At 28.7% G+C, this 25826-nt stretch overlaps 5 protein-coding genes across 5 annotated transcripts; 3 read left to right on the plus strand and 2 right to left on the minus strand.

Annotated features, from left to right (window-relative positions):
- Positions 1-1924: 1924 nt before the first annotated feature.
- On the plus strand, positions 1925-7453 carry LOC105435167 (protein LAZY 1). Its single transcript, XM_011654740.2, has 5 exons — positions 1925-2036; positions 2149-2221; positions 4281-4996; positions 5649-5991; positions 7206-7453. Exons 1-5 carry the CDS (start codon positions 2031-2033, stop codon positions 7223-7225), a joined length of 1158 nt encoding a protein of 385 aa, XP_011653042.1. The 5' UTR covers positions 1925-2030; the 3' UTR covers positions 7226-7453.
- A 7261-nt stretch (positions 7454-14714) lies between these two features.
- LOC101219926 (probable WRKY transcription factor 75) lies at positions 14715-16239 on the plus strand. The gene is made up of 2 exons (XM_004152254.3): positions 14715-15294; positions 15848-16239. Exons 1-2 carry the CDS (start codon positions 14828-14830, stop codon positions 16026-16028), a joined length of 648 nt encoding a protein of 215 aa, XP_004152302.2. The 5' UTR covers positions 14715-14827; the 3' UTR covers positions 16029-16239.
- Positions 16240-17599: 1360 nt separating this feature from the next.
- Positions 17600-19633, plus strand: LOC101214765 (nuclear transport factor 2B). The gene is made up of 2 exons (XM_004152066.3): positions 17600-18041; positions 19328-19633. The coding sequence occupies exons 1-2, from the start codon at positions 17745-17747 to the stop codon at positions 19400-19402; spliced, it is 372 nt and encodes a 123-aa protein (XP_004152114.2). The 5' UTR covers positions 17600-17744; the 3' UTR covers positions 19403-19633.
- Positions 19634-19729: 96 nt separating this feature from the next.
- LOC101214522 lies at positions 19730-22280 on the minus strand. The gene is made up of 2 exons (XM_004152065.3): positions 21954-22280; positions 19730-20262 (listed from the first exon to the last, which is right to left on the minus strand). Exons 1-2 carry the CDS (start codon positions 22110-22112, stop codon positions 19852-19854), a joined length of 570 nt encoding a protein of 189 aa, XP_004152113.1. The 5' UTR covers positions 22113-22280; the 3' UTR covers positions 19730-19851.
- Positions 22281-22791: 511 nt separating this feature from the next.
- Positions 22792-24296, minus strand: LOC101215007. The gene is made up of 2 exons (XM_004152067.3): positions 23971-24296; positions 22792-23027 (listed from the first exon to the last, which is right to left on the minus strand). The coding sequence occupies exon 1, from the start codon at positions 24222-24224 to the stop codon at positions 24018-24020; it is 207 nt and encodes a 68-aa protein (XP_004152115.1). The 5' UTR covers positions 24225-24296; the 3' UTR covers positions 22792-23027; positions 23971-24017.
- Between the last annotated feature and the right edge of the window lie 1530 nt (positions 24297-25826).

Here is a 25826-nt window from a genome sequence, read left to right on the forward strand (position 1 = left end):
CTCTTACAAATGGATGTTAAAAATGCATTTCTCAATGGAACTCTATCTGAAGAAGTCTATATGAAACCACCACCTGGTACTACCCCGCCACATCAGAAAGTATGTCTTCTTCGACGAGCTCTCTATGGTCTCAAACAGGCTCCCCGAGCCTGGTTTGCAACTTTTAGCTCCACTATTACTCAACTTGGGTTCACTTCCAGCCCTCATGATTCAGCCTTGTTCACCCGCCAGACACCTAATGGTATTGTACTCCTTCTTTTATATGTTGATGACATGATTATTACAGGCGATGACCCTCAAGCTATATCTGAATTGCAATGCTACCTGGGAAAGCACTTTGAAATGAAGGATTTAGGACCTCTCAGTTATTTCCTTGGCCTTGAGATCACCTCCGTGTCTGATGGTTATTACTTATCTCAAGCTAAATATGCTTCTGACCTACTCAGTCGATCTGGTATTACTGATTCTACAACATCCTCAACACCTCTGGATCCAAATGTTCGACTTACTCCTTATGATGGTGTTCCCCTTGACGATCCTACTTTGTACCGGCAACTTGTTGGTAGCTTGATTTACTTAACTGTAACTCGCCCTGATATTGCGTTCGCAGTTCACATAGTCAGTCAATTCATGGCCGCTCCCCGTACTATTCATTTCACTGCTGTCCTTCGGATTCTTCGCTACATTAAAGGCACTTTGGGTCATGGTCTCCACTTCTCCTCACAGTCTTCTCTGGTTCTCTCTGGATTCTCTGATGCTGATTGGGCAGGAGATCCTACTGATAGAAGATCCACCACTGGCTATTGTTTTTATTTAGGTGATGCTCTTATCTCCTGGCGCAGCAAGAAACAATCTGTTGTTTCCCGGTCTAGCACTGAGTCTGAATATCGTGCTCTAGCTGATGCCACTTCAGAATTATTATGGCTTCGTTGGCTTCTTACTGATATGGGAGCCCCACAAACATCATCTACTACTCTCCATTGTGATAACCGCAGTGCCATTCAGATTGCACACAATGATGTATTTCATGAACGAACAAAGCACATAGAGAACGATTGTCATTTTGTCCGTCATCATCTTCAAAGCAACACTCTCCATCTTCAATCTATCTCTACCATTGATCAACCTGCAGATATCTTCACCAAAGCTCTCCATTCTCCTCGTTTCACTCTGTTACTTCACAAACTCAAGGTGGTTTCTACTCTACCAACTTGAGTTTGAGGGAGGGTATCACCGTAATTAAAGTAATTTAGCAATAATTTAGGAATACATTATTGTAATTAGATTAATTTGATCCTTTCCTTATAGGTTGTCCAATTAAGTGTATATGTATCATTGTATTCTTGATTTTATATAACAAATAAACAAGATCTAGAAGATTCCCCATATTATTCTTCAATTTGTTTGATTTTTTTTTTAAGATGACAAGAAAATAAAGCACTTTTCTAATTAGATTCACTGTAATGTGAATTATATAACCATACGATTATTGTTAATTATGGTGTTATATATAACATTCTTACATAAGAATAGGTTCTATATGTGTTCCATGTGACTTGACGAAACAATTAGCTCAAAGAAAGGAAAGTGAGGAAAATTTTGGTAGCAAATAAACATGCAAAGACAAGGAATGATGTATTGATTTAATTGGGGTATGTCTTTCTATTCACTCATTGAATGTGTCCTATTTTTTGGTTCATACATAAAAATTATGTTTGTGAAAGAATTAAGATGCGACTCCAAATAGAATAAACTTAAAAGAGTGTACCATTTGATTTTACTCTTGATGATTTATATGAATAGATTGAAATTAAACTACACCGCCATTTAAAAAAGAATCAATTCAATCCAATGATCGGGACCCAGAAACCGAACGAGGTCCACGATGTATGCAATTAACACTTGGTTCCAAGAGAAAATCAAAACCTAAATTTGTTACCATCTCCATGTTTCCATCCCTCCTCAAATCTTCTCAAAACTATTAAAAGAAAGTAATTCTCAAACTCTTCATCTCAAGAAATCTTCTCAAGATGAAGGTAAGATTGTTACACTTTTCTTGGTTAGTTGATCATCTTTGAAAGAAAAAACCAACCACATTAAACCCTAATCTAATCTTCTTCTTCTTCTTCTCTGGTAAATTGAACACAGTTATTAGGATGGATGCATCGCAAGTTTAGGCAAAACAATGGCCAATTACCACTCAAAGAGTACTTTGTCAATGGTAATTCCTCCTAATTTCTCTCTACTACTTTAATTTCATCTTTACATGCATGATGCCTTTGTCAATATACGATGACATAATAAGATTTATAAATATTTTTAGGTTATGTTTGATGATGATTTGGTTGTTAGAGTTAAAAATCTTTCTACTTTTGAGTTTCTTCATTTTTTCTTTAATTTACTTACTTTTTCAAAATTTGAAAATTTAAGATAATTTTGTTTTAGGTTATTTTAAAATTAATAAATTTATAAGAATTACTTTTAGTTATATCGACATTCTATACTTTCGGTTGATGTTTTGAAAAGTCAAGTTTTCTAAAATTTTGAGAACTTGAAATAAGTTTTTAAGATCTTATTTTTCATTTTAGAATTTTGATTATAAATTCAAGTGTTTTTTTAAAAACTAAAAAAGAAAAACATCAATTTCAATAACATAAAGAGATATTTTTAAAAGTAATAAAATAAACTTACCAATTATAATATAATATCTATTATTAATTGAATATGAAATTTTACTTATATATTGTAAATATTAATTTGTCTAATTTTTATATTTTTTTAGAATTTCCATATATAAAACTAAACAAAAATCACCTTTTTATTTTATAAGTGTAAGACAAAAAATTAAAATGATTAATTTGAAATTGCTTTCAATAAATCACATATAAACATGATTTTTTTTTTTTTTTTGCAAAACAACATTTTTCTAAATCATTCTAAAATATTTCTTTAATTAATTACATACTTCATATTTGTCCCCTCAACCTCCCAAAGTTGTGCTTTCACCCTCAACACTTCGAACAAAATAACTTATTTGGATTGATTTTAGAGAAAATGATTTTAAAAAAGGATTTATTTAATTTTTTTTGTGAAATTTGTTTAAAATACATTTTGAAAGTTAATTTTGAGTGGTTAACAATAATTTTCTCTAAAATGACAATTTTTAAATCAAACACTTAAAAGTGTATTCGAGATATAATTCTAAATCTAGTTTGGAATCAACTTAAGAAGAAGAATATTTTTTTAAAAAAATCATTTTATTTAAATTCTTTTTATAAATAATGTTTAAAATACACTTCAAAATTTATGTTTAGTATCCGATACCAAACACTTCATTATTGTTTAAAATGACTTATTTGTAAAATTACATACTTGAAAATGTATTCCAAACATGAAGATTTTAACGTTGCATAAAAGTCGATAATTTTAATCTTTCACTATTAATTTTTTGTTATATTAGAAGCTTACATGTTCCCTATGTACACCAAATTTTTAAACTTTAAATAGTATAATAAATTCATGAATTTTTAAATTTTATATCTAATAAGTTAGTAAACTATTAATCAATTTTCACCATTCATGACCTGATGACTTTACTAAGGACATATTAAACAAAAACTGTTTCTGCCAACGAAATTCTTTCTTCGAGAAAACAAAACTTGTACCCATGCAAAATTCTACAATAACGAATATCTGCCCACATAAATGACTTTCTTGTATAAAAATTGTTTTCTACCATACAAGATATGTCGACAAATAATTTTTTTTCATGCATAAAACGTCATCGGAATTTTATGACTACCAATATATTTCTAGCAACAGAAAAAAACGTCAACATACACCATTTTAATTTGTTCCATATTTATTATTAATATTATAATTATATGCTTCTACATCAATTTTCAAATAAAGAATTGAATTTCCTATAAAAATATTATTCAATATCACAACAACAACTTTAAAAAGAATAGATTTTTAATCAATAATATACTCACACAAAAATATACCATACTAGAAGTTTTTAGTATCTATTTGTTACCTGAGCTATTTGCTCGTCATTCAAAGTCCAAGAAATTGACTTACCTAATCGTTGTGTGCGAACGTTTATATTAATATAAGATATTTTTTAATACAAAATAGTGGTAAGAAGGATTTGACCAGCGGACCTAATAATATTGGTCGCTAACATACATCTAGATGTTATAGTTGAAGTATGCTAGCTTTTGGATGTGATGAAAATTCATGAAAATGCTAGTTAAATATTTGAAGTTGTATTTTAGGGCAACAAGCAAGTGATGAACAACAATATTTCCCAAGAACAAGCACCAATAACCCTTTCAAACAAGCCCAAAGAGACCTAGATATTGCAAGATCAGATCATGAAGACTATGAAGATGAATCCCTAATCTCCATATCTGAAATCTTCCCTGGCTTTCTTGCCATTGGAACCCTAGGCTCTTCTGAACCCGCAACCCCAAAATTCTCCATCTCCATTGATCACATTACTGAAAGTGATCAAACTGAAGTCACAAAGAATGAGCTCAAACTGATCAACGATGAGCTCGAGAAGGTGCTAGAGGCCGAGGCAAAAGACGAAGGGGGGTCGAGGCAGGACAGCCATGCGAACAAAGTCGAGAGCAATATATATAATAATTATGTTGAGAGTGGTGATCATGACGCTGTGGTTTGCCCACTTCAAGAGTACTTGTTTGGGTCGGCGGTTGAGATGTCAACAACGATGGCGAAGAAGGAGAACCGGACATCACTTGGGGAACTGTTTCAGAGAAGTAAGGTGGTAGAGGAAGGTGGAGGGGGAAGATGTGATGAGAAGGATGAGCAAAAGAAAGTAGAGAAGGAAGGTGATAATAGGTATGGGATGCAATTGTTGAAAAAGAAGTTGAAGAAAAAGATGTTTTGTGCTGCTTCTAAAAGCACTTTAAGTTCAAATGCTTCTGGTGAAGTCTTGGATGTTTCATCTGCAACAAAACTTCACAAGGTAATATGCATCAGACTCTTTTTCAATTTTTTTCTTTTGGTGTTATTTCTCACGATAAAAATAGGTCATTTCGATATTCTTTGGTTTTGGTACCATTCTCGTGTTTCGATTTTCTCGTTTCCTAAGTTTAAAGAAACGACAAAACCTTTAGGTAATTAAATACTCTCATTTTTCAAAAATTTATTTTTCACATTCTAAACAACGACAAAACATTCAAAAATACAATTTATTTGTTATAAACTAATGTTTATGTTTGTCATGCTACAAATAGTCACAAATGATAGTATATCTTGGTCTATCACGGTCCATTGTAGATAAACGGTGATATTTGACTCTATTTTGTAAATATTTTTATTCATTTTCATCTCTAAAATATTTGTATACATATGTCATTTTAATTAAAAACAATTTTTCAATTTCATTTTTTTTAAAAAAAAAAATTACGAATGCAACTTTATTTTTCATTTTAAAAGAAAAACACGAAAACGAGGAGTGAAAAACAAGAATGTTATCAAAAGAGCATTTACTATCCATTATCCATGCCATTTTAAATTTGTGAAAAAAAGGAGAGAAAAGATATGCCTCGTTTCGTATCGATAATCGTGTTTGATGATATCGGCCTAATACGTGCACTTTGCAATGGGCTTTGTAGATTCTTCATTTGTTCAACAGGAAAGTTTATCCAGCTGAAAGCATCACAATGGGCAAAGATCAAAAAGTAGGGGATCCTCATAAGGTACAAAAGAGTTATGACAAAAAGAAAAAAACAACAATCACCACCACTGTTGATGGAAGATCATCGAACAATAATGAAGAAACAACCTCCACAGATGAAGACATCATGATCTTTCCAAAACAGCTCATCTTAAAGCAAACCCTACAAAGCATCCAAACCCGCTCTGGTCCTCCACGATTCTCCGACATTAGCGATGATGATGACGATGTCGATTTCAATTATTGGAACAAGGAGCAATGGATCAAATCGGACTCTGACTGTAAGTGAAATGTCGTAATTTTAGTCTCCTATATGGTTTGAGTTTCATGTACGTACGTACCGTCTATGTTTTTATAATCTACGTTTCCGCATTATTATTGTCTCTCTATCTTTAATTTGATTAAAGTTTATCGGACATATCTTTTATTTGAGAAAGAAATTAATAAAGTTTATCTTACGTAATAGATTTTTTTTTCTTTTTAATGATTAACTTTTTTGAGTTAAAAATTGATCATTGGAAAATAAAAAATTTCAAAAGCTATTCGTGTAAGTAATTGAGTAGATACGTTATAAACACTATGCATATAATAACATGGGGTTAAAATTTTTCACTATAACGTTCCTAATGGAACCACGCTAAGTATAAAACATAAGACCCCTTTCATTTCTTGCTTTCTTCGGTTTTAGTCATCAAAGTCTAATACTTAAAACTTTTACAAAATTAGTTTTTATACGTTTCAAAAACTTGGTTTTGATTTTGACCAACTTTTAAGAAAGTAGATATAATAAAGATTTGAATTCTTAGTTAATAAAATAATGGTTATCAAACGAGTGGTAAATATAGTTATCTAAAAAAGAAAAAAATGAATAAATTGTGGCTCATATAGCTCGGAATTAGAATTCACTTTACAAATTAAATTGCTCATTAGTCCAATTTTTTTCTACAAAACCATAATCTACTTTTGCAAATTACAAAGCCCTATGCTCAAATACAGATGTTCATTTATCCACCAAAATAAAATTCCAAGAATTTTTTCTTATAATCATACAAGAGGGTGGGAGAATCAAATCTTTAATCAAAAGGTTTGATAGTATACAAAGTGTTATGCTTACTCATATTACTCATATTAGCAATGCACTGTCTAACTCTTATGGATAAAAAAAATTAAATTAATCATTATATTCCTAAACTTCATCACATAATTTACAATAAAATTTTGATGCATGTTAACTAGTTAAAAATCAACTTATTATGACTATGATTTCCCAATCTAGCTAGCCTTTTCCAACTCACAGGTGTATATATATATATATGAATGGAATAACAACCAAAATGTTTTAAAGCAAATATACACAACTTCTCCTTTTTCTTCCATGGTTGCATTTACACAAATGAGAGACCACAAGAATTAATTGAACACATCCTTTAAGTGTTTAGTTATAATATTTTCATACGTTTACTAACTAATATTGTTTGTTGTATATGTTTATTAGACTTGGTGTTGGAGCTTTGAAGCACAAGAAACAAGAATCGCTACACCCTCAACCCTAGGTCATAAATAAACAACCTAGTAATTGATAATTGCTAAAATATATATATATATGTATGTATAGTGTAGTCTATGTGTGTCAAATATATTTCTATTACTAAAATGGTGTGCAAATTAAATTAAAGTTAGTGTGTCTCTTATGATTTTGTGATCGTGAATGTATTAAAATAAACAAAATGAAAGAAGCTCTTCCCCCTCAAACTTTATTTGTGTTTTGTGAAATGTGTAAAGGGTATTCACACACACACACACAAATAGTTATATATTGTCAAAGGAAAAATAGTAAAGAAAGCAAGTCCCCTCACGCCAACAAGATTGGTTTAAGAATTTTGAAAGAGCATTGTTTATTATTAGGGAAAGAAACATTTATACATACGATTGTAGCTTTTTATAGACTATAAATTATAGATTAAAAGAAAGATTTTAGCAATAGTAATCAAAACACAAATTGACAAAATGTTTTAATGAGAATATGGATAATAACTCCAACTATGATTTTGCATGAAATTTCGATGAAACCCTCTTCTTTCTCCCACGTTTTCAAATACCATTTTTATATTATTTGTACTAATTAATGGCTAAGTACTAATCAAATTAAAGTTCAAATTTAATCTATTCTTAAGCAAATACTTTTTTATATATATATATAAATGATCTATTAGGGTTGCTTTCTCACCTCCTCATGCTATAAAAATTATAAAAAGTAAAAAAGAAAAATAAACTAAAATATTTAGCAAAAAGAATAAGAATGAACAAATATTAAAGAGAGAAAGAAAAGTCAAGTTTGGTGGGGAGGGGGAAGTAAAAGAGAGAATTTCCGCTCTCTCACCTCCTCATGTGTGGAGTCTTTTACTACATTTCCACGTGGATTTCACAATTCATTCACTCTATATTCTTAAATCCACGTGTTCTTACATCAGTTACACCACTCTTCTAACACTTTCTTTCATTATTTTCTCTAAACATCATTTATAAATTAAGTTAAGTAATTGAAACATAAATAAAAATCAAACCAAATCCCAACAATTATAATTAAACAATATACAAACGGAGGGTAGAGGCCAAGGCAAGAACACACACAAATATTCTCAATAACATATTGACTATTTGTTTAATTTACTCACACAACCCAAATCAAACTATTGACTAATGTGTATAGATATATAATAAAAACCATTAGAACAAAAGAACGAGTCTTCCAAAAACTTCACAAATCCCTCTTTAAATTAAAGAGATGATAAATCAAGGTTTTAGTTTTGTATTAGCTTCAAATCAAAAGTCTTCCTCCATTGAATTGGTGAAATGTTAAGCTTAATTTTTGTTTATAGGAGAAAGGAATTTTGTATAAAAGATCTCACACAAATGGCAAAATAATTAACTTTAATTTTGTTGAGATTTGAGATCAATATTAATGCATTCAAATTTAAATAAGTCAGATTTTGAAATTAGAGATATAGTTTTTATAGTATTAATCTATGTGAACAAAATGTCAATCATCATATATTCATCACAACAACCAATGGGCAACATTGTAATATTAACTCCTTTTTTTTTCAATCTTGTTCAAAGCTAAACATTCAAACAAATATAATTCCACTTAAATTACAACTTTGACTTGTTCTAAATAAAAGTAATTTGATCTTGTTTATTAGTATTTTCTATGGTATAATAAAGTTAAAAATTGTTACTTAGGTGTGTTTTTTTTTTTTCTCTACTATTTTCTAGATAATTTTGAACCAAAAAGTGTAATTGAATCGAACAAAAAAAAATCAAGATTCAAGTTGAAATTAAACGACAAATTAATATCGAAATGGGCGAAGAAAATGAAGTTGGCTAAAAGGTTGAGGTAAAACTCATAATATATATATACATATTGGGACAACACCTTGTGAATGTCATCATGACCTAATAAATCATATCAAGTTCAAAATATGGATAAGAGAAAGTGATTTTGTCTTCAACTTTAGGTCGAGACCAACCCAACAAAATACCAGACGATTAAGGCACTTCCTTGTACGTCCATCTATAAAGAATCACCCAAATACAAGTCTAAAACATAAGTTAATTAGACCTTAAGCACCATGATAGATTTTGGGAAAAGTAAGTTCATTCTCATACTTAACTTTCTTCCCCATAATCATATACGCTTTGTGACTTGAACGTCAGAATCTAAAATCTGTGTGACAATCACCACATTATTTTACATTTCTTTTTCTCTGGTAAATCATATATTTTTCTCTAAATTATAAATTTGTCATTAAAATTTAACTTTAGTTGTTGGAACAAAAATTCTCACTATTACTATAGAAATAAATAAACAAAATTGATTTTGGTTACTCGACTCTATGGTGATTATATATTTATAACTAAATATTCTCTATTCAAAATTTGAATTCTAAATCGATCCATTAGTAAAATCTCTCACGTCTCACATTTTTTTAAGTAATATTAAATATAAGTATGAGTTGCAAAGTTTAGTCCATGAATTTTTAAGTTTATATCAATTTTTAGTCTTCAAAATTTTAAAATTTGTTTAAACTTTAAATTTTCTATTTTTATTACGTTTTAATTTGGTATTTAATTAAGTTTGTTAACTTTTTTTTTTTTTTTAATTTTGTATTTGATAAATGATCGGACATAAAGTGAAATTCAAATCTCCATTCATATCAAAATTTAATTTTTCGTCTTTAATGAAATTTTAGAATCACACGAACATACATTTATTGAACACAAAATTTATAGTTTAAATATATATTTGATCATTTAACTTCAAAATTGAAGACGTACTAGACATGTTGATGACAAAATCTAGTCAAAATGAACTCATCTGACTTTTATGTATCGTCAATAGTAAATTTGTAATTTGGAGAAGAGATAATCTACAATAATAAAAAAAAAGGTTTAATGCCTAAAAGAACTAGATAACAAAAAAGACGTAAGAAGTTTGAGTTTAAGCTTAACATCTTATCTCCCAACTTAAATGAAGTCTGATTATGTATTTACAGGAAGAATGAGATGACGTAAAGGTAAATTAGGATGAGATTTTTCAAATCTAATCTTAATAAATTCTCTGATTAGATCATAACGTCCACTCTATCTTGTATTTATCTTCTATATATTAACATATTTTCTCTTTAAGTTCCAAATCCTTCCATAACAAGACACACATAACTTAGAAAGACCTATTGAACTTGCATAACGTAAATTAAAACCGCTTTTGATGATGATTTTGACGACGACTTACAAATATGAAAAAGGTGGTGTAAGAATCTTTTTACAAATCTTACCATATTGATGTTTTTTCAACCCAATTTACAAGTATTTGAAACTAAAGGCACATAGTCTCCAAACAAATCTAAATTAGGTCGTTCTAAATGATAGATTTATAGAAAAATTAATAGTATAGGTGAAAATAATAATATTTAGTGAATAAATGTTCAAACACATATTTACTTTATAAAAAAGTTGTAAAATAATTACAATTACAAAGTCAAATCCTCACAGCCCCATTGTTTTCTAAAAGAATAATGATAATATATAGTTTATGACCAAAACTAAGTTTAGAGTTGTTGTGATTTGTGAAACTAAAATTAGGGTTAATTAAAATATAATTTTGTGTATCAATATAATAGTGTGTGTTTATTTGGTGGATTGCTACATCATAACATACACTATATATTATATTTCAATTAGTCAATAATATTAGGAAAACTCAAGGAAATTTCCCATATCAATATTCTTTGAACATTTTCATATTAAATCTTTTTTTATTATTATTCAATGACATACAATAAATTTAAGAAAGGATAGACGAAAAATCAAATCAACTAGCCAAATTGATCGTTTTAAAAAATTTATATTTAAAAGTGTAAAATTTACCGACTTTCACTTCTCAATGATCAAGATCGATTTTAACACTTACGAAATTAACTATAGTTGGTTTGATCGGAAAATCAACTTAATATTTTAAATTAAAAGAAATAAAGAGGGATAATAATAATTATGGGGAAAAATTTCTAAGATAAGTAGGTAAGGAGGGTGAATATGGTCAAATAGAATGGACTATGAATAGTGACATAAATTACTTTTCATAAGTTCTAAATTCATTGAATATATCCTATTTGATTTGACTAAGATATCCCTCAATTTGAAAACTCTTAATATTTGTTGTTTACTTTTCAAAACAACAAATAAAACTTTTGACACACCAATTTTATTTTCCACATTTATGTTTCTTAATCAAATTCAATTTTCCACAAAGTAATGATTTTCACCCAATTACTAAGAATCACACATTAAACAACATTAATTAACTTTAGTTTTATGTCTCTAGATATTGGGCATATATAGTTTTTCATTTAGTCTTTAGAAACTTTAAAATATTGCAATTTTGCATTTTAATTACATTTTGTTTCAACATTTATAGTAACTTTAGAGGGCATTTTTGGTGGAATAACGTTATTAATAAGTTTGAAGTTAAAATGTTGTATAAAGTAAATTAAGTGAAGTTATACAATAAATATAAAAATAGAGCTAAATAAGATGATGAAATTTTATGATAAACGTGAAATGTAAAAGAAGAATTGAAAGATGAAATTACTTGATAAGAAATTTCTAGGTTTATTATTCTTTTTTGTTCTTTAATTTTGAAATTTAACTTATATTTAACGCTCTCTTTCAATAATGTTTATTAATTTATTTGGAAGAACTTGTTTGATCATAATTAAATTAGTTTCATTAATTTTTTATCACTATTAAAAAGTATCACATCATAATTATTTTAAAAACTTATAAACAAAAGAAATTATACAAATTTTGTTTTATTTTGCTATATTTAAAAATAGTTATGAGCATTTTCAAACACAACAATTAAAATTATTTTATAAAACATACCAAAATTTGTCAAATTCTTCTTAACCAATTTAAATTTTTTTACTGTATTTTGTAAATAGTTTTGATTATGAATGAGAAATACTTTTAATCCAAAATTTGACCATCGTTTTATCAAGAGGAGCACGTCGTTTGAATATATCCCTAAAACAAATCCATTTTTGTAAATATTGACTCTTAAAATTAAAGTGATAAAAAAGGGAAAATGTTTCTCTTTTTTTCTTGTTTATCTTTTGAGTCAAAAGAAATTAATCTTTGTTTGAATGAATCCAACAAAATGAACTAATAAACAAGCTAACAATTTTTACTTCTCAATATCTCTATATGTTTCTTTTGGTATTATATGAAATGTATTTGGATTTAGCATTATTGTTAGGGTTTGCTCTCTAAATTTCATATAGAATTTTATTTTAGTCACTATCATATATATTAAAAAATTATGGTACAAAGAATTCAATGATAACAATTTTTTTTATCCATTGATTTATTAACCATCTTTAAAACATCCTTTTCTTTCTTTTAGTTCTTAAAAATGACACGAAAGATATGAAAATCTATAATGCTAATTAGTATACATATATTCATACGTTGGATGGAGAAATCAAACATCTTATTTCAAAGCCGATATTAAAAGATTTATGATCCATAACTTTTTAATACATATCATTTATTCGAAATCAATGTTTTACTAGAAATAAACATGTTTAGAGAACAATCACACCGATCATGATTTAAAAGGTACATAGTATAGTTAGTATGAACATAAGAATTTCATAGAAAACCCTCTCTAGTAGTTAGTTAGATACTTCAAAAGTTTAGTTCACATTATATATTTTAGTGGATTTAAAATATTTATTTGTTTGGCTCTAATTTTTTTCTTTTATATTTCTATTTTGTCGTTTTAAATTATAGTAATGTGAATTAGTTGATTTACATGCAATTATCACGTGAAGGTGATAGAAATCATAGTGTGAAATATAATGATAAGAACAATATACAATTTTTATTAAAGGTGAATCAATATTTCTACGTGTTTCATCTAATACGATTTTTTTAAAATTAATTCATTTTTTATAATATATATATATATATATATATATATATATATATCTTAAAAGGGAGAAGTGAAAAGGTATTTATTTGTTCAAAATGAGAAGAAAAGTACAATGTACGAATTTTATTAGGGTTTGATCAAAATCAAAACCAACCCATTTTTACATTAAAATACTCTTTCTTTTCAAACCCACTTCCAATTATAATAAACATTTTTCATTTTTAAATTTAAACTATGCAATTTTAGCATTTAACTAAATACAATTAACCAATGGATAACAATTAGACCTTGTGTTTTAATTTTTGGCCAAATTAGAAAAGTTTAAGAGTTTACTTTTCAAATTAAATTAATATTTGTAAAGATTTGAACAAAGATTTATATTCCAAACACTTATGAGTTCTAGAACCATTGAAATAGACATATGGGAATCAAACCAAACCATCTCCATTAATATGATATTAATTTAAGTTTATTATATAAATTTTTAAAAGAGAGATATATTTTATTCATTAATTTTTCAGTTCAAAATTGACTATTAACACAAGCCTTGATTAAAATTTAAATTATTAGAAGTTTTTTTTTTTAAAAAAAAATATGTTGTCTAGCTTTTATGCTTTTTATATTAAATATTTATAGTGCTAATGACTAATTCTAAAGATCTTGTTGGACACATTAATTTCTCAAATCAAGCAAATAGCTCAATTATGACACAAGTGTTAAAATTCTCTACGTCAATTGTACTATATAAAAAAAAAAAAAAATCACATTTATTTTATCTTTTTTACAACCAAATCTTCAATATTCAAATTTCAAAATTTAACAACAATTTATGTTTAACATTTATCAAATAATTTTGATGGACAATAATTGGAATATACTTTGTATTCAAAACAATTACCCCACCCCAAGTTTAGCATAAAATATCAATGCATGATTGAAATAATGTGCTATTTTAAGCCAAACCCATAATTAACAATTTTATAAGAGATTTGGAACATGTTAAACTCACATTTTCAAATACAATTTTCATATTAGCAAAATTGGTTTTGAAATGATTAAAAATATGTTTTGTTTTAGAAATACTAAAAGGAATTTTAACTATTTAAAAATAACTTATAAACATATTTCTTATTTAGAATATATACAATTAGAGGTTAGTGAAGTTGAAACAAAGATCATATTAAAATTTCTTTGAGTTTTACTCTATGTTGATAACTAAACCATAGATTTATAGTGCATATAATTTTAGTTATATAGCATTCAATAAATAAAAACAACTTATAAGTCCTCTACTTTTGTTTTGTATTATTAGATCATATAATGAATAATTAAACCAATAAAAGCACGTCAAGTCAGATGTAACATCACTTACGTAAGCATGATTAATGCATATAATATTGAAATTATTTATAATAAAACCACCTGATGAAATTTAATTTTTATATATATAAACAGAAATTACGAAAAATTGTGTTTATAAATAATAAGACTTTCTTACTTGCCGTTTACGAATCTTCAAACTTCAAAGTGTAATTGAAACAGAACTTCTCTTCTTTAGCCGCCAATACTATTTCTCTCTTTCTCTCTTTCTCTCTTTTTCTCTCTCTTTCTTTGGAGACCAAATGATGGAAAATTTCCCTAGTTTTCTCTCAACTTCATCCTCTTCATCCGCCCTTTCTCTCCAACAAATCTTGTTTTCTCGAGCTTCCAACCACGGGGGAGACCATTTTCGACAGCCACCCTTCGTCTCTGATGGCTTTCCGATCTTGTTTCGTGACGTTTCAACAGACGACATGTCGTTTGATGCAACGAGTAGTGTGAAGGATGATGATCGTAATAATGTTGCTGTTTCGGTTAGTACTGAAAGGTTTCGTGTTGATGGGTCGTCGGGTAGAAGTGGAGTAGTGGAATATGGGTTGAAGAAGGAGGAGGGGGAGGGGAGGGGACGAGGGGAGGATTGTGATAAGAAGAAGAAGATGAGAAATAGAAGATTTGCTTTTCAAACAAGAAGTCAAGTTGATATTCTTGATGATGGTTATAGATGGAGGAAGTATGGACAGAAGGCTGTGAAGAACAACAAATTCCCAAGGTATAATTCCATTCTTTATTTTTTACAATTCTTACTTTCCTACTACTCCACAATTCAATTTGATAAAATATAATATATACACACTTCAATTAAAATTGATAAATTTTATAGCAAATTAAACTAACTTTGAGATATATGATAATTAATTATTTCTTGGCATTAAAAGATATCCAAAAAAGTCAATTTTGATGGTTAGCATTGAATGATACCATCAATTATTTCTATTAGCACTACTTATCTTTTTTTCTTCCAATGGGTATATATATATATATATCACTTTCTTCTTATGATTTTTTTTCCTAAAGTTATTTATAATATTTATGAGTTGGTCGGAATAGACCTCCCAAACACAAACATAAATCTTAGAACTATATATTTACAAAACTAGCTCTATTATAAATTTAACTATGGTTTTCATTTTTGTGGAGTAAAAATTGAATTATTAGCCTAATTCTAAAAATGAAAATATGGGTTTAAAAAATATATTTTCAAAGTTTTCCAAACTTCACTTGTGGGTATTGATGAGGAAGAGATGTATATTAAACATTTTCAGAAGCTACTATAGATGTACACACCAAGGATGCAAAGTGAAGAAGCAAGTTCAAAGGCTAACAAGAGATGAAGGAGTGGTGGTGACAACTTATGAAGGCATTCATTCTCATCCCATTGAGAAATCCACTGATAATTTTGAGCATATTTTGTCTCAAATGCAAATTTACACTACTTCTTATTGACATTATCATCATCTTAGATAGCATAGACTATTACATACACACACACACACACACTTTCAATTTTCCTTTTTAATTATATACATAAACTTTACTCATCTCTTCTGTACATTTCTTTTATTTAATTTGTTGCATAAAGGAAACAATATCATTTATTTTCATTCCTATTTGTGTGTTGGAAATGACGACTTGGGCTTTTAGCCCAATGCTCAAATGGATGTTAGAGAAAAGTTGCAAACGTTTTTTCGAGGCCGAATTATATATATTTATATAAAGTCATTCAACTTCGTGGTTAGTTCAAAAATCATAGATGCCTTCATTAATTTATTTTTTTATGCCAAATTTGTTAGTATTCAAAATAAAAATAAACATTTTAATAACATAGTTTTAAATTTCTATATATTTCTATTAATATTTTCATAATTTGATGGGTTCAATATCTATGAAAGATGTGAATTGATATTTCTATTACATTTTAAGAAAATCTACAAATCACAACAAATAAACATCAAAATAACACTGATTTAAATATAATACAAATAATAAACATGTTTATTTATTTCAAAATAATGAAATATTTATTTAATAATTTAAATTTATTTTTATCATCTTTTAGATTTATCAATGAAGACCGAAATTTCTGTAAAATTAAGATTTTAGTGTACTAATCAACATCGATATTTTAAATTTTGGTTAAAACATAAAATTTCACAACATCTCACAAAGTTCCAAAATAAAACTTCTCTTTTAAAACATACTAAAACAATAGTTAGTCAAACAAAAAAAAAATATAAAATTGATCAATTTACAGAAGTATAATTGTTTGTTAATAATATTTTATTTGACAATTAACCATATATTAATTATAACAATAACTATAGAGATTGGTTGGGTATGTAATCCATAGGTGTTTGTTAATAATCAAATACATTTTAACACTATTATGATTTTAACTTAAAATTTAGATTCTTATTTTAGTTGGTAAGGAAAACTAACGGTAAAAGTATTTTTGAATAATCTTTAAAAGTTAGAGTATTTTTGAAACTTTTCAATACCTAAATTAGAAAGTTCAGGTTTTTTTTTTGTGTGCGTATGTATACACATAGGATAAGGATCTTGTTTTGTGACGGTAAGACATGCATAAGAGAGTCTACCAAATCAATAAAATCACATGCTAGATTATAATTTGCCTACGTTTTAAATATGAACGATAAACATAAGTAGTTGTTAGAGGTGATGATGGAAGCAAGTAATTAGTATTTAGGTCTCATATAAAAACGTATTAGTTTATTTTTGGTTGGCCTACATAAAAAGAAAGAAAGAAAAAAAGAGAGAGAACATAATGCATCATTATTATTAATTAGATAGATTGTGAAGTAAAGAAATTGTTTAGGTTTGAAAAGAGAAGAAATTTGAAATAATTTCGTAAGGGTTTGGGTTTGGGTTGTGGGGGGTTGGGTTGGGTTGCGTTGCGTTGCGTTTGAGTTACGCGAATTGCTTTTCAAAATAAAATAAAGAAATTCCCAAATATGACGATTCTAACCCTCGATATTTGTTGACGATATAAATATGGAATTAACCCTCCCCCTTCTCGAACCCTCGGCTAACGCTGTCGTCTCCATTTGTTTCTCTCCTAAACCCGGCGTCGTTCCCAAGCACGGCGGAACTTATTTCCTCTCTCTTACCTCTCTCACACCGCCCAATTTCAACCTCACCCGAATGGATCCCGACGCGGTAGCTAAAGCATTCGTCGATCATTATTACTCCACTTTCGATGCCAATCGAGCCAATCTTGGTAATCTCTACCAAGACAATTCCATGTTGACGTTTGAAGGTCAGAAGATCCAAGGCTCACCTAATATCGTCGCCAAGCTCTCTAGTCTACCCTTCCAGCAGTGCAAGCACTCCGTTAGCACCGTTGATTGCCAGCCTTCTGGTCCTACTGGTGGCATGCTTGTCTTCGTCAGCGGCAATCTTCAACTCGCTGGTGAACAACACGCTCTCAAATTCAGTCAGGTAATGCCTTCTGCTTTTAATCCAGATGTTTTTATTATTATTATTATTATTATTTGTTTCTATTTGTGAGCCTTGTGGTTATTGATTTTTTGGATTTTTGGATTTGATCTTTGTTGGATCTAGTGTTGTTTTGGAGTTAGCTGATTGGTTTTTGTTATTATAGAGTTGGACTGCGTTGATTGAATTCGCGTTCTGATTCTCTAATTTTCGTGGTTCTGCTGTTTAATATCATTAGGATTTGTGTAGTTTGCGTTGTCCTTCTTCTTGTAGATCTAGGGGCTTTTGTTGGGATTATATGTATTATAATGGGACACCGAATCTGTAGATCAAGGTTGAGACTGTGATGTGTTTATGTTATTGCTTCAGTATGTCTCAGATGATTATGTTTTTTGCTTGGGGTTATTGTTTCTGAAAAGAAATATTATGGAACGAGTTCTTCTGGTCAATGGTCATCTTTCTCATTTATCAGCATGGGTGTAGTGAGAATGAGATAACAAAAGGAACGGTTTTTTTATCACTTAACTCGAAAAGTTTATGCTGAACTGATAATTTGTTTATGGTTGCTTTTTTATTTACGGGGATTTCTGAGGTGAAATGACTCATGAGACCTGCTCTTCTCTTCAAACAAAAGAATGCTACTGAGTTCGTTTCATGTGTCATTTATTCCTAATGAATTTGCTTGTTACAATTACCTTGGCTTATTGTAGTGATACGTTCGAAGATCATGATCTATTCTCGTTGCAAATTTGTTACCTTTAATATATCATTTTATGGGAACGCAACTGTCTTTTCGTCATTAACTTCCTCTAAATTCAAATCATTTTCAAATTCCATGTGGGTTGAAATTTTTAAAAGGACGAGTCATATTGTTAAAAAATCTATTTATTTTTTATCTTTTATATTCTATGAATTACTTTTCGGAATATTGATAGCCATTGAGAATGTGATACATAGGCATTGCTTTTCTTGTTTGTACTTTGTATTGTTATGAAACAAATTCAATTATGTCAAGTTAATTCATAAAAGAATTGAGAATTTGTTACAACTACAGTATGTCCTGGCTAATTAAATTGCTTTGGTGACAAGTTTTTTGTTGTTGGTAGTTGTGGTTCTATATTTTTAAATTTTCACTTGTATACTACTATAGTTGCTTAGGCCAATGTTTCTTAGAGCATTTGTCCTATAGGTTGTACCAGCTGTGAGTTCTGAAGTACTTAAGTTGCTAACATCCATGTTTCTTGTAATTGGTTTCTTCTAACCAAAATGTATTTACTATGTTCTTTCAGATGTTCCATTTGATGCCAACCCCACAAGGAAGCTTCTTTGTGCAGAACGACATTTTCCGATTGAACTATGCCTGAAGTTGAGAGTAATCCATGGTGTATTGTGAGACCTGAAATGTCAGGTTATTCAAACAGTTTGTTTATCACCTTTCAGTTTTTTAGACATTTCAAATTGGGACTTGGATTATATTTTATTGTGCTTATGCTTCAATGTGTGCCTATGCAAAGTCGAATTTCTTGGTTGTCATTGAGAATTGATGAAATAGATACTTTCTTCAAATTCAAGTACTCCCTGCGTTCTATCCAAAATGTGAGTCGTACTATTTGCTATTTATTATAAATCCCAGCTTTAAACTTCCAAAACAAAAGGCAGTACCGGCACTCTGCGCCCGACAAAATACAGGATTTCAATATAATTTCTTCCTTTAGAACAACTAATATAGATACAAAGTTTGTACAAATGTTTAGTTGTGGCTAGAAAAACAAAATCAAAGGAACACAACTTATATGATGATATCTTGATGAAGCTATGAATCATCGAAGTCGGGTAAGGTCACGTGAGGTAAGGCAGGTATATTAAGATGAGGCAATTCAGTAGCTTCAATCTGATGTTGTATTGCTGAAGTTGTCTTTCTTTTCAGAATTGTTGCTAGGGATTTGAATGGATTGCTCAACAACCCATCTCTGAGTTTCAAAATGAAAGACACTTCAGAGATTTGCCAAGCAACAGTGAGGATAATCATTGCTGAAACAAGGCAGTGAGTTATGAAATTTTGCTTCTTCACTTCTTTTAGCTCTTTCACTATCTCCTCTGTTTTCAATTTCATTTCACTTCTTTCCACATTATTTTCTCTTTCTGCCTCTAAGTTTGTTTCAATTATTTCCCCATCCTCTTGCTTCGAGTGGTTAAGCCTCTGTTCTCCTCTTGTTGATTCCACCTGTTAATGGTAGTAAAGGCCAATTACTTGTTCTTTCCTAATTTGAAAATAAATTTCAGGATTTTCACTCTTGTTTCTCATTGGTAAATCAAACCTATTCTTATTTGAGTTTATTTTCTCTCAGTTTTTCTTTTAAGCAAAGAGAAGAGGTTAATGCTTTGTAAAGTTCTTAAAAAATAATTTCTATACTTGTATTTTGTTGTAACTTCAATTATGAGAAAAGGAAAGATGTTTAGTTTTTAAAAATAAAAAATAAAATGGTTTCCAGTGTGGTTCATAATTTCTTTTGAAAAAAAGTTAAGTGAAAATTATTAAGAAATTTAACTATTTGTTAGTCGTAAGTATTTGATTTTTTGAAAACAAGAAAAGATATTTAATTCTAACGAACCAAAAGCATAAGGCCAAATAATAACCAAATGGGTCGTGAGAAATTATTGATAAAGATTTTAAATTTTAAATTAACCAAAAAAAATTAAGATGTCAAATTTCAAATTTAAAACATACCATATTTATCAAAGGTTTTTAATTGGCAGAGTAATTTAGGGAAATATTTGATAGAGAATCTAAATTCAAAGAAAATAAGGTTTTATTTTATTCAAAAGTTAGATTTTAATTTTAAAAAATTGTTTAAATGTGTTCGATATTGTATCCTATGTTAAGGGGAATTTTAAAAATGGAAGAATTGAGAAGGATAACCAAAATTTTAGGAAAGTGTTCATTTTTTTTTCCCTTTAAAATATAACAATTTTGTTATATTTTATAAATAATTTTAATATTTTACTATTTTTAAAAATCAAAACTAGTCTAAACTATTAGTAATATAATTTATATTTAAAAAATCAGTTAAATTGCAAATTAATTGGTTAAATTTAAAATTTAATCCATGTGTATGTATGTGTACATATATATATATTATATAGTGTTTATGTAGTAGTTACTATTTTGGAACTAAATTCTATCTCTTAGGAATAGATTTTGTAATTTAACATAAAAATATGTATATAGTTATTATTTTGTAGTATTATATAATTTATACCATTACATAGTATATATTATTTTTACAAAATTGGATTGAGTTTAAACGTGACCGGTTAAATATAGCAATTTTGATTTAAAAAATTGAACAGTTTGAAACACACAAACTTAGAAAACAAAATTTAATTCCTATAAATGCACACATGAATTTAGTATAGGCTTGAAGACTAAGGAAGCTCAAACCCGAATTTAGTATAGGCTTGAAGATTAAGGAAGCTCAAACCCTTTCAACTTTATGGTCTTTATACAATATGTATAAACAAAACCAATTAACACTTTAAGGTAACTATATTATTCAACAGTTTGCATACTATTCAATAGTATAGTTATATAATAGTCGGTCTCCTTCCAACCAAAATTAAGTTTTATTATATAGTTAGATTTTTATTTTTCAAGTTATAACTCGAAATCCAAAAACGTAAAAGAAGTGGAATTATCTATCAAGTTCTCCTAAACTCAACAAAAATGATATCCAGATTTCAACTCTCCCAATTTTGTTGAATAATCATGAAAGCAATAAACATCACAGGAGATTTGAATCTCAATATAAAAAGAAAAAATGGAAGGATGTTTTAAAATTAAAAAATTAATCGATGAAATCATCTGCAGACTGATCATATATATATGAATGAATGAATTAACGAAATCTAACGAACCTCAGAGAGTAATCGGGAAAGAAGTTGCATATCGTCGGCGTCGGCATCGGCATCGGCATCGGAGCTCCGATGAGAGTTGGTTCTGTGGCGATTCTCCTCCATCAGCCTCCGAATCGCAAGGCTGATGAGTTCCATCTCCACCGCCGCCGCCTCCGCCATTTTCTTTTCTTTCTCTTCCTTTTCTTTCTTTCTTCACTTTCCAACAGAATATATCATTTCACTTTCACGTGGAATACCTTCCAATTGCTATTTGACACGTGTTCTCTTTTTAATGGTATGCTCCCATTGCTACCCTTTCTTTTTCTTCCAAACAATTATTGAACCAATTTCTCCATTTCACAAAATATCAATATCAATTTTATTATAATCTAAGATTATCATAGATGTTCGAAATCTCGATTTTGTTAAAATTTAATTTTATTTTTTAGTTACAAATTAGCTATATTAATGGATTAAACGTTGGGGTGGGGATTTGAACCCAGAATTTCTTGTTCACATGAAGATACAAGTGCTAGCTAAGCTCATGTTGACTGAACTTCGATATTTCTATAAGCATCGACATTTCAAATCTGGGTTATTATTACTATAGAACAAATATTATTTTTTGTTAGAGTATTTGGATCTAAAATATTTCACCGTAGGTTACTAAAAGTTTTTGAATTATTATGATTAACAAATAACCAAACATTAATAACTAAAAGGGAAAGTTTAAAAATTAAAATTACATTTTCCCCTTTTTATTTAAATAAATAGAAAGGTGAAAGTTTTATTAAAAAAAAAAGAGACAAAGAGATCACATCGGTTTTTGCTTTTATAAAGTTTGATGATAACCTTTTTATTTGGCAAAATCAAGTCGTGGATTTGATGTATTTTTTCGACGATAGATTACAAACTTTGCTATATTTGCAATTATTTAAAAATATTGTTATCTATACAATTGTCTCGATTGATTAAAAAGAAAATATATATTTGCAATTGTCTAGATTGAGAAGGAAAACAAATAATGTATCGATTTGAACACAAGACTTCCTGAACGAACCTTCTCTTGATACCATCTTTAAATCACCAATTGACCTGAAAACAAATTAAATATTATATTATTCAACCATACTTACAATAATTAATAATAAGAATAAACTATTAATATGATTGTTCCAATCCGCTTCAATTTATTTCATTAAAGTATCAATTCACTCTTTTTTTTCTCGAGTTTAACAATTTTAGTTCTTGATTTCCTATGTATTAATAGCCTAATCCTTCGAACTAGCAGTGAGATCGACCCTTGAGTATGAACGCCTATGAATAGAGATACATTATAAATTAAATCATTAAAGTTTACTACATTATAAATTAAGGATAATTGCAGAATTTTAGAAATGTCAATAATAAAGTAATGTATAACATAATATATCGATACATATAAAATTTGGTTATATTTTAATTTTTAAACTAATTAATAGGTTTATTATTTATATTAAGTTACTTTGAATTCCTAAAAGTTAAAAAAGAAAGTAACAATTGCAATAATTTAATAAACTTGAATAAGTAAAAGATCTAAAAAATTTTGAAGTAAGGAGATGCGTATGTAAATAAAGCAGAAATTAAATAGAATGAATGAGACATTAGACAATATTTGCACCCACATTAAAGTAGTAATAAATGTATGTATAATAAATAATAACCTAAACCTTACCCACATTAAATAATAATAATATACCTATATAAATATTACTTACTATCACTAAATCACACAACAACTCCATAACACAAATTTAACAAATTCCAATTCATGAGATGATGAGATCATCATCATCATCATCATCATCATCATCATCATTCTTCAACAAATTTCAAAACCTAAAGTTAAAAATATACATGTATTTCAACATAATAATATGTATATATGTGCTTAGCTTCACTCTACTACGCGGCCGACAAATTCATAGAAAACAAAGATCCATCCGGAGAGATTATACAGACAGAGGAGTCGAAAACAGAAGAAACAGAGCGTATGTACCTGGAAATTGGAAATAGAGGAAGAATCTGAGTTTGATTTTGGGATGATCAGATGTAGATGTGAAGTTGAATGACGAAGGTGAAGAGGGAAATTAGGGCAAAGAAGATGAGGGAATGGATGAAAATGGAGGCGCCGCTGGTTTGGAAGTTGCCGAACTGAACGAAGCTGTTGTGGCCGGGGATTTGGAAGAGAAGGCCGGGGGATAGAAGGAGGAAGAGAACCACAGCCACGAAAACTGGGCCCCAATCCGCCATTGTTTTCTTCCTTGCTTTCTCTTCGTTTTTCTTTTCTTTTCTTTCTATTATGTGGTTTACGACTCATTTGTGTTCTTTCTTATATTTTGTGGATTTGGAAAATGACAGATTTCTCCTTCTTTTCTTCTTGGTAATTGTGGATACATTTGTACTTTTCTAAAAAGCTATCAAAGTTTTGGTTTAACCACTACACTTTTATTTCTTTTACTTTTCGGTTTTTGTCGGGGTTTATTTTGAGTCATGTATCGATCCATGGAAGTCAATTTTTCTATCAAATCAACTAGGTTAATTTAGTAAATGATCAACCCAATTTCAACCATAAAAGAGTACGAACTCGTCGTTGGTCAGTCGATCAGTCGGTTTTGACCGAATTCCTCTTTATCTCTAACGGGTAGCCTTCAGTTCGATTGATTTTGGTTAATCGGCTCGTTTGTTTGGTCTATCATGCTCATTCTTACATTTTGGTAGCTTGAAAATAAAACGAATGACTAAATTAAATATGTAAGTATGAGTGTCAAATAGATTGATTGTTAAGTCGTGGAAAAACCACTTCCTTGAAATGAATTATGACATATGACCTCGATGCAAATCATGTTAGTTGTTATCCAAATGTTTTATTTTTTCTAAATGCAATGAGGAAATTGTCACGGTAGGGATCGGAGTTGGTGGAATTTGGAAACCAATATATTAATTAACCATTCATGAAAAATTGTGACATTTATTATTTCCATAGATCGATCTGATGCATCTCCCATTTACAATATGGTTATATAACAATGAGACATTTATAATGAGAAGAAAATGATCGATTTGAATCGATAAAAACTAAAACTTTTAAACTACAACTTAATTAAAAAAATTATGTGTAAAATAAAAATTTTAAAAAGTCGAGAATGTTTAATGAGGGCACGTATCTAAAACTCTTCGATGAAAAACAATACTATAAACTAGATGTTCACTCCATAAAAATCTAGAACGACATTTCTAAAACTATTTGTCCTTTAAATCTATTTGTTGCGATATGGAACGAAAAGTATATATTTTAAACTTTTCTTCGAATTAATTAGTTTCCTTGTTTTTGTTTTTTTAATCAACAAATTATTATAAATGTGTTCTTAAAAATAGAATATACAAAGAGAGAAGTACTTAATTTCAAACTTATAATTTAAATAAAATTGAGCCACTGATGTCAAAATTATTTTATATAATTAGAACTTAAAAAAAGAGTACTAACCACTAATTAATGGATGCTAATTAAGGATAAGAATAAATTTTAAAATACAAACTAATTGTAGATAAACAATATAAACAATAACAATAATAGTGATTTAATATTCAAAGAGTCTAAATTTTAGTTAAGCTGTCAGTATATTTGGTAGAACTTCTTCATTTCTTAATTAAATTTCCACCACAAAACCCCAATCCCTTGAAATGAATCCCCACTTGATTATGTTAATTCCAATCAATAATGACAAATTGCATTTTCCCTTTTAAAAACAACAATATCTCCATTATTCTTATCAAATATATATACATTCACCTAAACATATTTTCATTATATACATGCATGTTGAGTTATCATTTAGTTACTAATTCAAGTGA

Source organism: Cucumis sativus, chromosome 4, assembly GCF_000004075.3.
Source record: "Cucumis sativus cultivar 9930 chromosome 4, Cucumber_9930_V3, whole genome shotgun sequence".
Classification (NCBI taxonomy): Eukaryota; Viridiplantae; Streptophyta; class Magnoliopsida; order Cucurbitales; family Cucurbitaceae; genus Cucumis; species Cucumis sativus.

What these genes read in the sequence shown, in the direction of transcription:
- LOC105435167 (XM_011654740.2), top strand. An exon ending in CAAAGAGTACTTTGTCAATG is followed by an intron (nt 2,222 to 4,280) that starts GTAATTCCTCCT and finishes GTTGTATTTTAG; the next exon opens with GGCAACAAGCAAGTGATGAA. An exon ending in CTGCAACAAAACTTCACAAG is followed by an intron (nt 4,997 to 5,648) that starts GTAATATGCATC and finishes TGGGCTTTGTAG; the next exon opens with ATTCTTCATTTGTTCAACAG.
- LOC101219926 (XM_004152254.3), top strand. Translation starts at nt 14,828, where the DNA reads ATGATGGAAAATTTCCCTAGTTTTCTCTCAACTTCATCCTCTTCATCC. An exon ending in AAGAACAACAAATTCCCAAG is followed by an intron (nt 15,295 to 15,847) that starts GTATAATTCCAT and finishes AAACATTTTCAG; the next exon opens with AAGCTACTATAGATGTACAC.
- LOC101214765 (XM_004152066.3), top strand. Translation starts at nt 17,745, where the DNA reads ATGGATCCCGACGCGGTAGCTAAAGCATTCGTCGATCATTATTACTCC. An exon ending in ACGCTCTCAAATTCAGTCAG is followed by an intron (nt 18,042 to 19,327) that starts GTAATGCCTTCT and finishes ATGTTCTTTCAG; the next exon opens with ATGTTCCATTTGATGCCAAC.
- LOC101214522 (XM_004152065.3), bottom strand. Translation starts at nt 22,112, where the DNA reads ATGGCGGAGGCGGCGGCGGTGGAGATGGAACTCATCAGCCTTGCGATT. An exon ending in TTTCCCGATTACTCTCTGAG is followed by an intron (nt 20,263 to 21,953) that starts GTTCGTTAGATT and finishes TACCATTAACAG; the next exon opens with GTGGAATCAACAAGAGGAGA.
- LOC101215007 (XM_004152067.3), bottom strand. Translation starts at nt 24,224, where the DNA reads ATGGCGGATTGGGGCCCAGTTTTCGTGGCTGTGGTTCTCTTCCTCCTT.